Raw genomic sequence first — 17104 nt, 5'->3', positions numbered from 1 at the left:
TTATGAGTTTAACAGTGTTAGCTTTGAGAAATCCTATTAAATCTTTCTCCTCATAGCTTCAGAAACTTCATTGTAAATGCTTTTTAAAAGGTTTCACGGCCTGGGGACTACGGATGCAGATACTCTTCCTTTATTTGGATTATTAGATGTTTGTTTGGCAGAGGATAAAATGCAAGATGTTAGGGGACGACAGTAAGTTTCACCATAGTGGGACACAGAGTGTGAGGCTTTGGCTATTTCCTGAGAATCACTGGATGTTGCTGAAAAGCAAAAAGTCAGAAGAAAGGTGCACATTACATCATATTTAGGGATGTTCTACATCAGCCTTGAATCAGATGATTTTGTGTGTTTCTGTACATGAATTTTTGGTTTGTAATGAAAGAAAAACCAGACAAACAGTGGTTAGAGTCCAGCTGTTGGAAAACAATGAGAAATGATAAACTCAAGAAAAACATACTCAAAGGGGTGGCGGAGACCAAAAATAGAGCTAAGAGAGTGAATATTGGACACGAAGCTCCGATGGGACCCATTCTGTCTGCTCGATGGTACATCAGAGCGTGTTAATGGGAAAAAAAATCAAAACAGAATATGTGCTGTATTCAGACTGTAAGTATATTGATGTGTAGGTTTTTCAAGTTATTTTGTTCTGTGTGGTAACCAATAAAAGCCTGATGCTGCTGATTGGTGACTGCTTTTAAATCACTGAACATCTTCATCGGTGACGCACGGTTCCTCAACAAAGCCAGCGCTGTCGTGTAAATATGAGAAGTTAAATAGACATTCAGAAAATCAGGTAAGAGCTGCTGAAGAAAAAAACGGTTCAAATCAAAATCTCCATTTTAGAAAAGCAGATTGTTATTTAATGGACTGTTATATTGGTACAGATAAGAATTAAATCATCTATCATCCTCTTATCTTGTTCAGGGTCGGGGGGGGGGGGGGGGGGGGGGGGGGGGGCAGTAGCCTATCCCAGCTGACATAGGGTGAAAGGCAGGGTGCACCCTGGACAGGTCGCCAGCCTGTCGCAGGGCTAACACAGAGACACAGACAACCATTCACACTCACATTCACACCTATGGGTAATTTAGAGTGACCAGTTAACCTAACCCCAGTAACTGCATGTCTGGAAACTGGAGTACCCGGAGGAAACCCACGCAGACACAGGGTGAACATGCAAACTCCACACAGTGAGAGGCCCAGGCCAAGGTAGAATTGAACCCAGACCTAGATGTCATTCTGGCTGTGAGGCAGCAGTGCCACTGTGCCAGTTCAATCATATTACTTCATTTTTAGGGAGAGTTTATTTCCTACCAGTGACCGATAAACAGTCCCATGAAAAACTAAGCATACCCCATCAGTCAGCAGCTTGTAGACTCACCTTTAGCAAAACTTGAAGTAACTGTTTCCTGTATGATTTTAGCCATTTTTCACATTGTTGAATTTGGGAATTTTGCTCTTCTTTACAACAGCTTATTGAGTTTTGCAGCACTGATTTATGCACAGCTCTCTGAAGGTCGGGGTCTGGACTCTGGGCCGTTGCAGCGCCATCACTTTTTTTTTTCAGTTGTTCTGTTGGCGATCTGCTTCTGTGCCTGCGATCATCGTCCCATCGATGACCCAGTTTGGTCCAAGCTTTGGCTGTTGGACAGATGGCCTCATATCTGATTATAGAATACTTTGGTATACAGACGAGTCCACGGCTGACTCAGTGAATGCAAGGTGCCCAAATCCTCAGCCCTCCACCACACACTGATGTGAGGCGTTTGGTTTTTGCTAAATGTGCTGCTGTGCGTCACAGCCAAGTATCTCCACTTTAGTCTCGTCTGTCTAAAGGACATTGTTCCAGAAGTCTTGAGATTTGGTCAGATGCAACTTTGCAAACCGGACCTATGCTGCCATGATCCTTATAGGGAGAAGAGGCTTTCTCCTGGAAATCCTCTAAATTTTCTAATTGTGCTGCCATGAACTTTAACATTTCACATCCTGAGGCCTGTAGAGTCTGAGGTGGAGCTCTTGGGGTTTTCCTCTGAAGACTGAAAGGTCTGAGATTGGAAGACTGGCATATCCTGAATTTCCAACCTGTGAATAATTTTTGTCACTGTAGAATGATGGACTGTGGTCATAATTGAAATGTTTTGGAAATGCCATTATAACCCCTCACAGATTGATAGGAAGGGTTATAAGGCAACAGATGATTCTCTAAGATCTTCCCTCCTTGGTGTTAACACACCTGAATGCTTCAGACCTGCAAACCTGATATAGAGGTGCTCACATGCGCTGATGATCAGTTAATCAACTGGATTTGATTAGCAGCACCTGGCTGCTACTTACCATCTTTATTCCATTTGAAACTGTAGGGTGGACTGCATATTTTAAAAATCTGCTATATAAAACTGTCAGTACTGAAGTTTATTGTTGATTTTAACAAACTTATCAAAATGTCTCCTTGTGGTTATTTTGTGTCTCTTTGTGGTTACTTCTTTGTCTTTGTAGTGACTTTGTTTCTGTTTTTGCTTTAAGAGTTTTCAGTAGTTCTACAGACAAAAACACTTTGGACAGGAAGGGCACAGTTTGGCATTCAACACTTTATTCACAAACTAAAACCAATCACTGTATCCACAGGTCAGTGGGTGACTGTACAGGTGTGTTAGATCAGTATTAACTGGCTGCACACGGCAGCTTTACATCATCATCATCATCACCATGAACCCGCCATTGGCTCATTCCTCCTCTGCATCCTCCAATCAAAGTGCTCTGCAGTTTGTCCTTCTGTGTGTGTGTGTGTGTGTGTGTGTGTGTGTGTGTGTAGGGGTGGATAGAGTGAAGGTGTGTATGTGCGTGTCCGTCCAGGCTCAGCTGGACCATGTCGGTCCTGTTCTTGTGTGTGTCTTTAGAAGACACACCTACACATTTACAAATACATTCAAACACAACCAGAAGGTTTTTCCTAGATATCTGTTAGACAGCAAATAGCACCGCAGAGCAAAATACACTTTGGGGTTAAAGAAAGGAGAAAAAAACCTCTACAGACAGCAGAGTCACAGCTGCATTCACACAGGAAGGAAGAACATCGCCTCCAGAACGGTCGAACTGCAGCAGAAAATGTCCTGCTCAAAGTGGCAGGTTTGTAGCTGTTTTACGGGTTGTTGATGTAAACGATATTTAACATGGTTATCACGGTAACATTGATATGACATTAATGCAACAATGCAAAGAACGAACACGTGACGTGTGTTCAAAAAAAAGAGTTTAGAAATTCAGAGACTTCAAAGCACACAAAAGCCCTTTCAAAGTAAAACTAGAATTCCCAGAGTGCACCCGCTGCTCTTCAGAGTTCTTATAAAGCATTGTTGGCTCTTTAAAAAGGATTTGAAGGGTGTTTTTAAATCTTACAAAGCTGAAGACTTTTTTGTCATAAATCACAAATGTAAACCAATGTGTTGATTTTTTTTCTCCAAAGATCCAGATTAAAAAATTAATAGTTAATTTGTCTCTTTGTGTTTGTTTCTTGAGTCTCTGACATCATTTCGGGTCACGGTGGGATTCCCTCTGCCTAATATGATATTACAGAATAACTGTAATAATACATGACCGGTAACTTCAGTTAAAAAATAGCAATACTTTGTGTCACTACCTTGGTGCTCAGTTCATCCTGTTCTACCTCCTGTAAGGCCGGAATTCTGCTGAGTGGGCGGGGCTGTGCCTGAGATGACCATATTAGGAATATCCTCCATCTATGACATCACACGCACCCGAGAAGTGAAAAAAACAGCCTGAAACGGACTGTTCAGGAGGTTTTGTCTCACAGGGATTATTTGTACATACTGACCTCAGCGTTTGAAACTTTGGTCATGTTTAATATGAACATCCAACACTGATAATGATGATAAAATTATAATGAAAGCAGAGTAAGTCCACTGCAGACACCCCAAAATACCAAAATCCCCCTCTGTACCATCACCCTCTCAGATTGATATACCTGCTCCTGTAAGGCCTTGAGGCATTTTGGGAAATGTAGGAAACAAAAAACTGGACCAGAAGCAGATAAGATGGGGAAATAGCTGCTGTTTGGAGTATCTGACAGAAATCTGTTTTTTTCTGAAGTCATTTCCTGTCCGCTGTTATTTTGAAAGTGTGTGAAACATGACGAAGGTGTGATATGTGTATGAAATGTATCGATCGAAGCACACCTGTGATCTTCTCTTAATATTCAGATGTGTAAACTCAAACTTAAATTGTTTTTGACTTCCTGTGTGAATCCAGTTGTTTTTCTACAGTTATAATTTACATTTTATACGTTCTGTGGTTTGATTGGGTGAAAAAAATATTTAAAAAAAAAATCAGCTGAGAGGACAAAACAAAGAAAGATGTGTAGGAACAAGGTGATTGGACGATGAAGCGTTACAAAATAAAAACACTGAACCAGATCTCTGTAAACTCCGAGTCATTTTCTTTGTTTCTAGACCCGGTGACATCATCGCCTAGCCCTCTTTTCATTGGCTCACGAGACATTAAGAGACCTTCTCCCCCCCTCTGTTCTCTTTGACTTTTCCTCTGACATGCTCTTCAGGGCTGCTGCATTGCATCATGGGAACTGTAGTCAGTCACCAGGTTAGTACAACTGTAGCTCTGTCATCAGTAAAGCTGTCGGTCACTATGGTAACACCCAAGTTAGCGGAGGGGAAAGAAAAATCACGTTTACATCAGCGATGATGTCAGAGCGCTCGGCGTGTTTGTGGCGTCCACCTCGGTCTGCGTTTAGTAAGAACATGAAAGGAGAGAGCAGGTCCTCTAAAGTCCTCAGAGACGGTTAAAGACTAAATATGAACACGGAGAACAGACGAGGTCACCGGGAGGTCAGCTGAGGAGGAGGAGGAGAAGGGCAGAGGAGGAAGATTCAAAACTGATTCAATTTCATCAGAATATGGAGATCAAACTACTTTCTTATAATAAACTCTGACAAAAAGAAGAACAATAAAAAACTTCTCATTTTTAGGTTTGATATTTTTTCTTGCCATCATGAGATTGAGTTTATAATAGAAACATGAGATAAATATGAGCTCACTGGTGGAGTCAAAGGTCAGCGCAGACGGACGTGTGGCTGCCACAGAAGTAAAGTCGCCTCGAACAAGTTTCAACCTCAGAAAAATCTGCTGTTTGTCTCTATGAACAGTTTCCTTCTTCCTAACAATGGCACGACTGCTAAATATTTTTTGAAGTTATTTATTTGAACACTGTTAAGGCCTAAAGTTGTGGGGTGGGGGGTGGGGGGTGGGGGTGTGTGACAGCCAACAGGTGTCTGCCACACCTGAGCTGGACCTCTGCAGCGTTTGTGCTGCTGGTGCCTTTTTGGAGCGTTTTGAATGCAGTTATCAAAAAAATAAGCTAATAAGACTTTCTGAGAGGGGCAGACTGCCTGAGAAATTTGTGCTCTAATGTTTTTTACTGAAATTCTACTTGTTCATCAGCCTGGTAATTAGTGCTGATTAGCAGGTACGCATGTCTGTGTGATGCACCTGTACAATTTATGGATGTAGTTTTCTCACTGCCAAAACACTGAGGATTCATAACCAATGCATGAGGTCATGGGTGCAATGTCCATCTTTTACATACAGTCTTTTAATAATAATAATAATAATAATAATAATTTTAGGAAAACAAACTTATTTGTAGATTTCTCTAAAACTGTTATTCCCAGACAGATAAATTTACCACCCCTTTAAACCCTCCATAACTCCAATTTTTATAAGTAATAATATAATAAAAATGATTTTGTATTTTCTCATTATAATGAGATGATTTATTAGGTTTTAGAAAGACAAAACAGACAAATATGTCAAAATAATGAGAAAAAGCTTCAACTAAAAGAACTTTTTTTGTTACAACATTCAATTTTTCACCAGCTGGCACTGTATCTTATTTTCTCCCAATAATTGACTTATTAAACTTCTTTCAAGAAATCAGATCTTGTGAAACTATATTTTTGATGATTTTCATTCTCAAATGATACTTTTATTATTACAAATAAAAAGCTTGTTTCATTTTGTCCAAAAAAAAAAAAAAAAAAAATGAAATATGTCATGAATTCTCCTGTCCATCCATCATTAAATTTTTTTTCACTTTTACTTCTGAAGAGAAATTGTGTGATAAGAAAATATCTTCTAAGGATGTGAGAATATGTCACACGAACATGAAAAAGTCTGAAAAGTTTTCTTGACTGTTTCTTAGAAAACTCAGAATGTCATAAAAATATGAAATTTGCAGCAGGAACGTTTCCCCTCACTTCAAAAATATGCTAACACACCTTTTCTCATTTAAAGGAGATAATGTTGCATCAGGAGGGGCGTAAAAACTGCCAAGTCAGGCGCGCTGCCTGCTGCACTGCGGCGCTGCAGCAGGTGGCGCTGTGCTGCTGCCTTCATGATTACAGAGCAGCTGAAAGTAGCTTCTTTAAAATTATTGTAGAAACAAAGTTTCTTGTTTTACTGCTAAATTTCTCACTTGCTTTCAGTATTTATAACATTTTTCTAGTTATTACTGGTTTTTGTTTTGTAAAACCTGTAACATCATAATAAAAGACAAAATGAGTTCACATTAATGTTTTATGACCTCATTTCGTCTCATCAAAGTAAACCAATTTATTCTCTTTATTTTTATTAATAAAAGTTTTTCTTGCCTGCAAAATGAAATATGACCATTTTTCTTGTTATTAAAACCAATCTACTACTTTTTTAATATAATAGCAAGAAAATGTATCAAAATAAATCAGAAGGTTGTATTTCATCACAGAAGCTTTGTGCTGCTGTGGAGCCAAAATCAGAAAAATCTGAGAAGTTTTTTTTTCTTTCTTTAACGAAGTTAAAAAACCAAAAGCAGCAGAGGAAGAGAAGTCGTCCTGTTTCTGGGACAAACTGACGTGTAACACAGCGCTGATGTATCAGAAAAAATGAAATGAAAAACAAACAGCGCTGCACTCGAATCAAGAAAACTGAAACCTGAAGCAACATGTTTTCTGTCAGAGGTGAGAAGGAAACACGAGTATTTAGAAACAGAAGTGATTTATAAGAAGAGAATTTAAGTTTAGATGTTTCTCAGATGGATTTTCGGCGTCATTCAGATTTTGTCAGACGTCTGAAACGGCACCTGAGAGGCTAAACTCAGGGCAAACAATCCTGCTTCTATTTTACAATCACAGTCTCCTCGTCTACCTCTGACTCCTCCTCTTCCCCATCATCCTCCTCATCCTCTCCTCCCTCCTCCTCCTTCTTCTTGCTCCTCTGCAAGGTGCTCCCCTCCTCCTCAAAGGAAGAAGAGGAGGAAGGAGGAGCAACCAATGGAGGGGTGTGTCGAGTGTTTTGTCCCAGTGTCTCCCTGAGCAGCAGGGTGGGAGGACCTGGTGATGTCACAGAGACTAAAGAAGCTGATTGGCTGACGGTTGAGGTGGGGGCGTGGTGGTCAAGCGGAGATACAGTATTGACGGCCACGCCCTCCTCTTTCAGGCTGATGTGGGTGTAGTCCAGCCAATCCAGAGGTTTAGCCCTTCCAGCCGTCCCAGATCGGACCCCTGTGTGGACACACACACACACACACACACACACACACACACACACACACACACACACACACACACACAGAGTGTTAGACTAGAACCACAGCCGGTGTGTGTCTGCACTGAGTGTGTGTGTTACAGCTGCAGCAGACAGACGAGCGCAGAGGCCGTGCAGGCAGCAGGACGTGACTTTAACACAAACATGGTTTATAAAGGTCGTGCTCTCTGAAGCCAAACGACACAAAATCAATAACTAGATTATTTAAACGGCAGGCTGGGATGGGCTGTAACTTTCCATCCAACCTCTTCCACTTATCCTGTTCGGGGTCACGGAGGTCTGGAGCCTGGAGGCAGGGTGCACCTTTTGCCAGGACCAATTGACCTGTAAATTTCTCCTTCTAAATTCAGACCAAACTGCAGGTATTTTAAAAATCTGAACCAGACACTGACTCTGGATGACATCATGCTGGCCTCCAGCACTGCTATGAGGACTCTTGGAGCCATATATGACCAGGGTGCATCCTGCAGTATCACAAAAATCTCAGTCATGTGATGTCTTTTATTATTTATTGTCTTTCACTTTGTCTGGTTTATTATTTCTGCTCTCTTGCTTTTAGTCCTGATCTTGGGTCTTTTTTTGCCTCCATCTTAACATTAACTTCATTCAATCTGCACATTTGGTCCTGATGTTTGAATTTACCCTCTATTATATATTGTTAACACCTGATCTTTTCCCAGTAGAGCACGTCTCTCTAAGACTGCAGACCTGTGGCTCCTCGAGTTTCCCGAACCTTTGGCTCAGCTCCCAGTTTGGATTCAGGACACACACCCTCACCCTCACCACTTTTAAAATGAGCCTTCAGATTCTTTTTGATAAAACTTGAGGTCAGCTGACCTTTACTGAACACATCATGATATTTCCACCTGCTGTCAGTCTCAGTATTCACATAGTGAATGGAAACGGGTATCAATCAGGATTTCTATTGGGGGGGGGGGGGGGGGGGGGGGGGTATGGGTCAGTGAAGTTTGACCCATAACTCTCAGGTTATGGGTTCTCCTAAAGGAGAAGGCTTCATATGAGGTGCAATGAAAAAGTCCCAAAAGCAGACCCATAAAAAAACCCTGATTTAAGTTGAGGTGATTTACCCTTCGAGCTCATCCTCTTTCAGATCTCCTGTTAAGTCCAGTTATGACACTGAGTGCTCAGACTGTTGTTATAAACTGGCCTGTATTTTGTGTGAAAGATCATTGTGAGTCTCTGGCTAAGGTCGATCAGGTGATATCATCAGTTCAGTGTGACCTTTGAATTATCACGCATCCATCCTGTGGGGGGAGCCTCTCAGCGCAGAGTTAGCTGTGGTGCGTGCTGATGTTTGCCCCCCCACCCCGACACCAGCACAGTGTTTATCTGCCGCCTGCTCTACTCGCCATATTTGACTCTGTATGAGTTTATGTCCATAAAAGGAGAATTAAGTTATAGGATGGCGGTTTTGAGGCAAACACGTGTGAAGACGAGCTTAAACAGGAGAGTGAATCAGGTAAGGCTTTTTATTTTATTGATCTATTTTTTAATCACAGCTCTACTGTACGTTAGACAGCCTGATGATTAAAGGCAGTAAGCGGCATGCAGGTCAGATGAAGAGGAAAATGAGAAGGAAGACTCACAGGGTTCGAGATGATGAAGGTTTCTTGACTCTCGGCCACTTCCTCCTCTCAAACAGCCTGATGCAACAAACACACACCTTGTTACACACATGCACACACACACACTCTCTCTTGGCTCCACCACCAGCAGCCCTCAGCTCCATCAGGAAATCATGCAGCATTCAGAGCAGAAAAACATTGTGTGTGTGTGTGTGTGTGTGTGTGTGTGTGTGTGTGTGTACATGTGTACCTGTAGTCATGAAAGCTGCCATGTGCCCGCCCACCTGCTGAAAAGACAATCTAATTGGTTAATGAGCAAAGGCCGCTTGTGATTAGGTATTTTTTGTCATGCCTGGTCCAGCTGACCTGACAGATGCATGAATAACCAGTGACAGCAGGGTCACATGATCACATGAATGCACCATCAACAAGTGAGTAAGAGATCTGAGGACAATGAGGAGGAATTAAAACAATAATGGTGGCTCATTTAAACCCCCTTTCTGTAATGGAGTGCCACAGGGCTCGATTCTCAGCCCGCTACTATTAACTCAAAATAATAATAAATCTTTCCAACTCGGTGCACTGATTTCAATTTTATAACCTGGAGCTTTATTTTAATTTTTTACAAATATTATACCTCAGTGGAAACCTAAACAGCATAAAAACTTTAAGATATTGCAGCAGTCACAGACTTTCATTTGAATACAATCAAGTTCTGGTGGAAACACTGACGTGCCTCTGTAAACCCCGGCTTTCTCTCACAGAAAACTTCAAATCTTCATCACTGAGATGATTTTTTATGGCCCTTCCTTTAACTCTTGCAGTTAGCTGGTCTTAGCTGTGGGTGGGTCATGTGATTTTTGTCCCAATAAGTTATGACAGTGAACCAGCGTTAAACAGCTGCTGAATGCTGCTGCTGAGCCCTGAAATCATAATACAGAGATTATCTTCTGTCTGAGGCTGCTGAGGACAGTAAAACCAGAGAAACACTTTAGCTACAGCGCCTCCTAGAGATAAAGAGTGGTAAAAACTGCACTGACCAACACTGAACCTGCAGACAAAATTTTTCTTTGTTTCATAGCAACATATACTGTTGTCTAAGGTGTGTGTGTGTGTGTGTTTGTCTTACCCGGCTCCACTGAGCGTGTGCGAGGATTACACTGTTTGTGTCCCCTGCAGCCTCTGAGCTCCATCAGCTGCACGTGGAGCTGATTGAGAACTGTGCGATCCAACGAGCCGACGGCGTTTATCAGCTGGAGACGAAAACGAGGAGCCAAAGAGGAAGAAGACGATTGGTTCAGTTTTTGTTCAGGTAAATCAGACAAAGTCTGCCAGCCCAACAACACCGAGGCCTCAAATAACATCAGAGTCAAGTTAAACATTTCTGGTTTGAATCAGAATTTCTTTAAACTTCACAACATCAAAATGAAAACATAAGAAACATCAGATTTATTTTAATACATACTCTCTTACATACTGTATACTATATCGTACTGTTACACATGCACAAATGAACGTGCAGATCTGAAGCCAGGTGCAGAGACGGTGGAAACCAGGTTATATGTTTATGGAGCTTCAATTTACAGACAGCTCCTGAACGTGTCGCACGCCGGCAATCAGAAAGTACAGAGGACGGCTGGAAGGATGCAAACCGACACGAGCAGGTTGTGAGAATCACTCAACCAAACGACACAATTGTGTGACTGAAATAATTTGTTCAGTAAACCAAAGACTGAAAATTATGATTAGACAAAACATGTCCAACCAGTTTGACTTTTAGATGATCGGAGTGAATTTTTTTCAACCCCTTTCACAGGATTGACATTCAAGCTGTCCTCATCTCTGTCTCCAACTCATCTGTGCTGTCCATGGGATCTGTGTGTGTCTGTGTGTGTGTGTGTGTGTACCTGGTAAGGGTCCGTGTTGAGGTCAAAGTACTCCAGGAAGCCGGTGGCAAACTCACAGAACAGGAAGTTGTGGGACTCGTTGATGGTCCTCAGACACCAGTATGTGTTGTTGTTGGCACTGGTGCAGGCGCAGAACGGACCCACTGCAACACACAGTCATTACTGAGAGTGGCTGTGCTGTGTTGGTTTAAACCTCAAGAGTGAAAAAAACCTTTTTGGAAGGCGGGGACTCTCCGGTCCTCAGATTAGGATCTTTAACGGCTGTTTAAACAGAGCGTGCCACTGCACGCGCTCAGAAATGACTAACAGTAACGGCCAGATGTTCACACAGAAGAAGCAAGATTTTCAGATTTCATGAAACCGACCCGATGAGGAATAAAAAGGCCCAGAAATGCATCATATCACTGAGAGCTCTCACAAAGTAAAGAAGTGTATCGTACGTGTCCAGAAGGGTGCTGTGTGCCAGTGCTGGTTGTCGTGTGTGAAGCAGGTGAGTCCGGGCATCGAACACGTGTCATTGTTTTTGATCCTCTTGATCATCTTCCTCATCTTCTTCCTCCTCTTCTGTTCCTTCAGAAGCCACGCCTTCTTGTCCCGAGCCCCGGCCTTCCTGCTTTCACACACACACACGCGCGCACACGCACACACACACACACACACACACACACACACACACACACACACACACACACACACACACACACACACACACACACACACACACACACGTGAAATGTTGAGGGTGTAACTTCCACCACAGTGTGGCGGGGTTATACCAGAGCGAGCAGCTGCATGTGAGTCTGACCTGAACGGGTGCAGACTTCCTGCTCTGTACCTCAGTTTGTTCTTCAGTTTGGATTTGTACCTGAAAAACACACAAACATCACATCAAGTCGAGCCTCATGCATGAATCTTCTTTAAACTGAGGCGTGCACGCTCCTGATACTTACAGATATTTGCTACAGTCACACTCCTGGGGGCGTGCCTTCTTCAGGTGACCTCTGACCTCTCTCAGGTTCTTTATCTTTGTCTGCAGAGTCTCGATCTGTCAGGTGAAGCAGAGACTCAGTTCTACACAAACCCAAACGAGGTTCTTTCATTTCTGCTGCATCAGTTATGAGCTGATGAGGACTTTTAGAGTCTCATCGCTGACTTTTTAAATAAGTACCTGAATTCTATTTTTACTCCCTGACTTCCTGTTTTGGTTGGCTGGATGTGCGTGACTAGTTGACTAGATGCTGCAGATCTTGTCAGTCAGTTGTTCTTGTTTTATTAATTTACCACCCCCAGTTTAACTGCTAGGTGTCAGGTGTTATGCACACCTGCCAGGTGCCGGGGCTGCAGTCCAGCAGACAGCAGCATCCGTCTCTGTAGAAGGAAGTTGTAAACAAATGAGGTGCAGAGAGGGCGGAACCAGGAAACATCTCTGATGCAGAACATGGACAGAGTTATCTGCTTCATAACCGCTCAGCCTCATCCTGCACAGCCATGTAAATGTTAAGCTGCTGCTGCTCATGTCAGCCACAGTCTCTGTGAGTGGGTGAGAATCATGCACATTTCAGCACCTAAAATATGATTTGATCACTGAACAGTGTAATCACTGTGTAATTACTGTGATTACTAGCTTTTAAATGGACACTGTGTTTAACCTTACCCATTAGATTTGACTTAATTTTGACTGTTTTCTAACTTTTATACACAATGATTCATTTGATTTGTTGTAATTTGACATCCTCACAACACGATAGAGTGTTTAACACATTTGCCTTAAACATGGTGGGTCCCCAGGGTCTTGTGTGCCAAATCCAACATGCAGATGGATCCCTGAGGAGAGGAGCAGCTTCTATTTTATGAACCAGTAAATTAATCGCCGGGGACGTCCCCTCATCTCCCAGAAAAATGCAGCTGAATCAGGTGCTTCAAAGCTCGAGGACATCAGTCTGAATCAGGTGGGTTATGGGATCTTTAGTCAGGTGGGGATTTCACAAAATAAACTAGGGCTTAAGAATGACATGACTTTTGAGCAGAGTTTTGTTTTTTAGTTTTTCTGGTTTTGATGCTTGGTTAAGTACGGGTTTGGAGAAGGTCAAAGTTCGGTTTAAAGTAAACCCTTTAAAACAGTTAAATGTATTTAAAATATGACCAAAGCTATTAACTAATTTCTGAAGTGTTTATGGCAGCTTAGTTTTTGTAACCAGAAGTCCCGACCCGTGGGGGGATCTCACTCAGACACACCTTGTTTTATCCTCCTTCTTGACTCCAACACTGCCAGAATTTTCTAAATTAACATCATGTTATAAATAATAAGACTTACAACAAGAGACTTTCTGAGTTTGTTGACGTCAGAGATCAAATGAGCAGAAGTGTTGTTTCTCATAACCAGAGGAATCGCCCCCTGCTGGCCACCAGAAAGAATGCAACTGTAAGGCACTTAAATCGGCTTCACCTGCCCCTCACACACAGTTTGTGATGACAAAGCTCCAGTTTTGCTTTAGTTATGCAGTTTGTGAGGAGCAGGTCCAACAGTCAGACTGGGTCAGCTGATTTATTTACAGCAAAAAACTGACACGTCCGCTTTGCCTGAGAATTTAAGCCTATATATATGTTCCAGTAAAATATATGAGCAATTAAGGATGCAGGATGAACATTTCAGAGCAAGACTGTCTCTTTTCCACCTCCTCATCCTCCTCATGTTCATCTGAAACAACAGCTCTGTGTGACTGAGAAGTGAGCAGGACTTTACCTCATGGTCGATATGCAGCTTGTGGTCCTTCCAGGCCTGCAGGGACTGATACACTCCCGTGTCACACTTTACTGTTGCATTAGACAGGATGGAACATCTGCAGAAAAACATATTTAATAGCAATCATATTTTACTAACGAGCATCAGATCATATTACAACATGTTTTCAATTAAGATAATACAAACATTACTGACCTGTGAGTGACTTTGATGGAGTTGGGTGGGACCACAGAGTTGGGAACTCCTCCCATCCCGCTGAACTCATCCTCAGATTCGTCTCTTATTGGCTGATCCCAGCTGGCCTCGTCCACCAAGCTCTGGTTTCCGGGGTAATTGTTCGTCATGGGTAGAGAGCGGCTGTAACGGTTCCTGGAGTAACTCTTCAGGGCTTTGAACTCTGACACACAAACACAGAACAGCTCAGTGAATATCAGCACTCACACTGTTCTTACCCTACACAATAAAATCTACTTCCTGCAGTCTCTAAGTAAAGTTGTGCACGTCTCAGTGTGACAGTAAAGACAAAGCTAAAGCTCAAACACCTGCGTCTCGACCGCCATCAGGGTGATGCAGTGCTGTCCTCAGACACTAGAGGTCAGCGTTACACCATAAAATGAAAGCTGCAGACTGCGCTGACCCCTCCCCCCAGGTTCTCTCTGCTGGAGAGTCAAATGAAAACATCTTTGATTACAGCCTCTTCAGAGAAATAAAGGAAAACGGAAAAGTCTTCAATGTGGTTCATTAATGTGTCGTTACACAGATTTAAGAGTTGAACTTGAACTAATATGTTTGTCAGAATCTGCTTCCTTTTAAAGGAATGAAGAAGACACTTTTTAACATGCGTGCTTGCATGTGCATGCTACTGTATGTACTAAAGACTGTTATAAGCCCATCCTCATGTGCTGCTACACAACAGTCAGATGGATCTTCAAGTGCTACCTTGATATAACTTTGCACAGTTGCAGGACTGTCTTCCACTTATTTTTAAGCTCTAATATAACATCTGACCAACTGTGCTGGCAGTTTGATAAATGGATTATTTAAATATGTGGGCCTCCAACCCCAAATCAGTGAGACAGAGGATCACCCAACCGTACAGCGCTAAACTCAAAGATAATGATCCAAACCACGATAATAGTCTGCACTCCTCCACGACTGCAGTGAGTCACCTCACACCTGCTATACACATCAAATGTGTCGTGCAGGGAGGAAGTAGTTGGAGTTTGTCAATCAGAGCAGTGAAAGAGACAAAAAGCTGACATTTCTGAGGAGTTTACGCACACACGGGAAACAGAAAGGAGCAAAAAAACTCTCTCCTCCCATTTCTGTCTTCCTCCCCGATCATCAGCAGCAACACGTTTCAGTCCCGTCTCATGCAGTGATCCATCTATCATTCATTCAGAAATATACCACCTCCATACGCTTTCTGGCTTACCACATAATTTAGTAATCGCAGCAATTAAAAGAAAACAGAAAAAAATAAAAATCATAAGCAATTAACTGCTAGAAAATTAAGATGTTTAAAACTACAGAATAACGGTAATGCAGTAATCACAGTCCTTGTGGGTTGCATTGATCCAACATGTATTTAAATTACTCGAGAGGTGCATGGCAAGTTACATCATGGGTTACTGAGCAGGGTTCAAAGGGGATTTCTGGTTATGTACAAAGACCTGACACAGATGTCTAAAATGGGACAAAGGCTGAGACCATGGTCCTCAGCCAGGAAAGGGTGGAGTACCCACTTCGGGTCAGGAAAGGGTGGAGTACCCACTTCGGGTCAGGAAAGGGTGGAGTACCCACTTCGGGTCAGGGACGACTTGCTGCCCTACGTGGAGGAGTATCTCGAGGTCTTGTTCATGAGTGAGGGGAGGGGGAGCGGGAGAATGACAGACAGGTTGGGGGTGTGGCTACAGCGATGCAGACGCTGCACCAGTCTGTTGTGATGAAGACAGAGCTGAGGTGGATGAGATTCGCCCTGAGTTCCTTAAAGCTCTGGATGTTGCAGGGCTGTCTTGGTTGACACACCTCTGCAACATTGTGTGGAGGCCTGTAGAGGTGCCGCTGGATTTGCAGACTGGGTCAGTAATTACCATCTTTAAGAAGGTGGACTGGAAGGTGTGCTCCAACTATAGGGGGATCACACTCCTCAGCCTCCCCGGGACATACCTGTCAACTCTCCCGTTCTGGCCAGGAAAATACCGTATTTTACCCCTCTGTCCCACCGTCCTCCTGTATTAGTATTTTCCTGTAAATTTCTTGTATTATAATATAATAATTTTAAAAAAGCATTCCTGCGCCTCTCCAAACTGAATTCTGTCACTAGCCTCGTGGCAGTCCTGCAGTAGCCTGGGTGGCAGTTCTCGCGAGGTTGCAGTTGAGTGTTAAGTGGGAGGTGTATGAATTAGCACCTCCAAGGCTGAGGCCATGGTCCTCAGCCAGAAAAGGGTGGAGTACCCACTCCGGGTCAGGAAGGAGTTGCTTCCCCAAGAGGACGAGTTTAAGTATCTTAAGGTCTTGTTCCTGAGAGAGGGAATAGAGGAGCGAGAGACTGACAGAAGGAATGGGACTGTACTGGTCCTTTGTGGGGAGCAGAGAGCTGAGCGTAAAAGCGAAAATGTCGATTTACTGGTCGATCTACGTCCCTACCCTTTCCTTAGTGACAGAAAGAACAAGATCGTGGATACAAGGAGCAGAAATGAGCTTCCTCCAAAGGGTGGCTGGCCTCTCCCTTAGAGATAGGGTGAGGAGTGCAGTCATTCAAGAGTGGCTCAGAGTAGAGCTGAGCCACATTGAAAGGAGCCAGATGAGGTGGTTCGGGCATCTGACTAGGATGCCTCTTGGGTGAGGCTTTTTGGGTATGTCCAACCAGGAGGAGGCCCCAGGGTAGACCGAAGACACGCTGGAGAGATGACATTACTAAAATGGCCTGGGAATGATTAGGTGTTCCTCCGGATGAGCTGGAGGAGGGGGCTGGGGAGAGGGAGGTCTGGGCTCCTCTGCTTAGGCTGCTGCCCCTGCGACTCAGCCCCAGATAAGGAGAAGAAAACGAGGATTGTTATTTTTCTATGCCTAAAAGTAGCTTTGCTTCCAGTGACCCTGTTGGATGTGTTTCAGCCCCCCCCCCCCCCCGGTAATAATTTTTTATTGGCAAAACTAAATAACCTTCACAATCACTTAAAAAAATCAGATTTTGCATGTCGCAACAGCCACAGTGTCACCCCTGAAACGTCTGTGTGACAAGAAGTTATTGTAGTTTAT

General features: G+C 43.1%; 1 protein-coding gene across 3 annotated transcripts in view; it reads right to left on the bottom strand.

The window, feature by feature from the left end:
- Positions 1-2565: 2565 nt before the first annotated feature.
- The window catches only part of sulf2b (sulfatase 2b), a 107478-nt gene continuing 92939 nt past the window's right edge, over positions 2566-17104 (bottom strand). For 2 of the 3 annotated variants that reach the window (XM_030732964.1, XM_030732965.1), the window contains 10 exons: positions 14039-14240; positions 13844-13940; positions 12051-12145; positions 11906-11965; positions 11541-11710; positions 11101-11243; positions 10323-10446; positions 9444-9480; positions 9215-9271; positions 2566-7564 (listed from right to left, as the gene is read on the bottom strand). In XM_030732964.1, coding sequence (XP_030588824.1) covers positions 7534-7564; positions 9215-9271; positions 9444-9480; positions 10323-10446; positions 11101-11243; positions 11541-11710; positions 11906-11965; positions 12051-12145; positions 13844-13940; positions 14039-14240 — 1016 coding nt within the window. In that variant the 3' untranslated portion in view covers positions 2566-7533. The remainder of the gene's footprint in view (positions 7565-9214; positions 9272-9443; positions 9481-10322; positions 10447-11100; positions 11244-11540; positions 11711-11905; positions 11966-12050; positions 12146-13843; positions 13941-14038; positions 14241-17104) is intronic. The other variant, XM_030732966.1, reaches the window with a different exon arrangement.

Source organism: Archocentrus centrarchus, chromosome 7, assembly GCF_007364275.1.
Source record: "Archocentrus centrarchus isolate MPI-CPG fArcCen1 chromosome 7, fArcCen1, whole genome shotgun sequence".
Lineage (NCBI taxonomy): Eukaryota > Metazoa > Chordata > Actinopteri > Cichliformes > Cichlidae > Archocentrus > Archocentrus centrarchus.
Note: the sequence above shows the minus strand (reverse complement) of the source record. Positions and strands in the feature narration are given on the sequence as shown.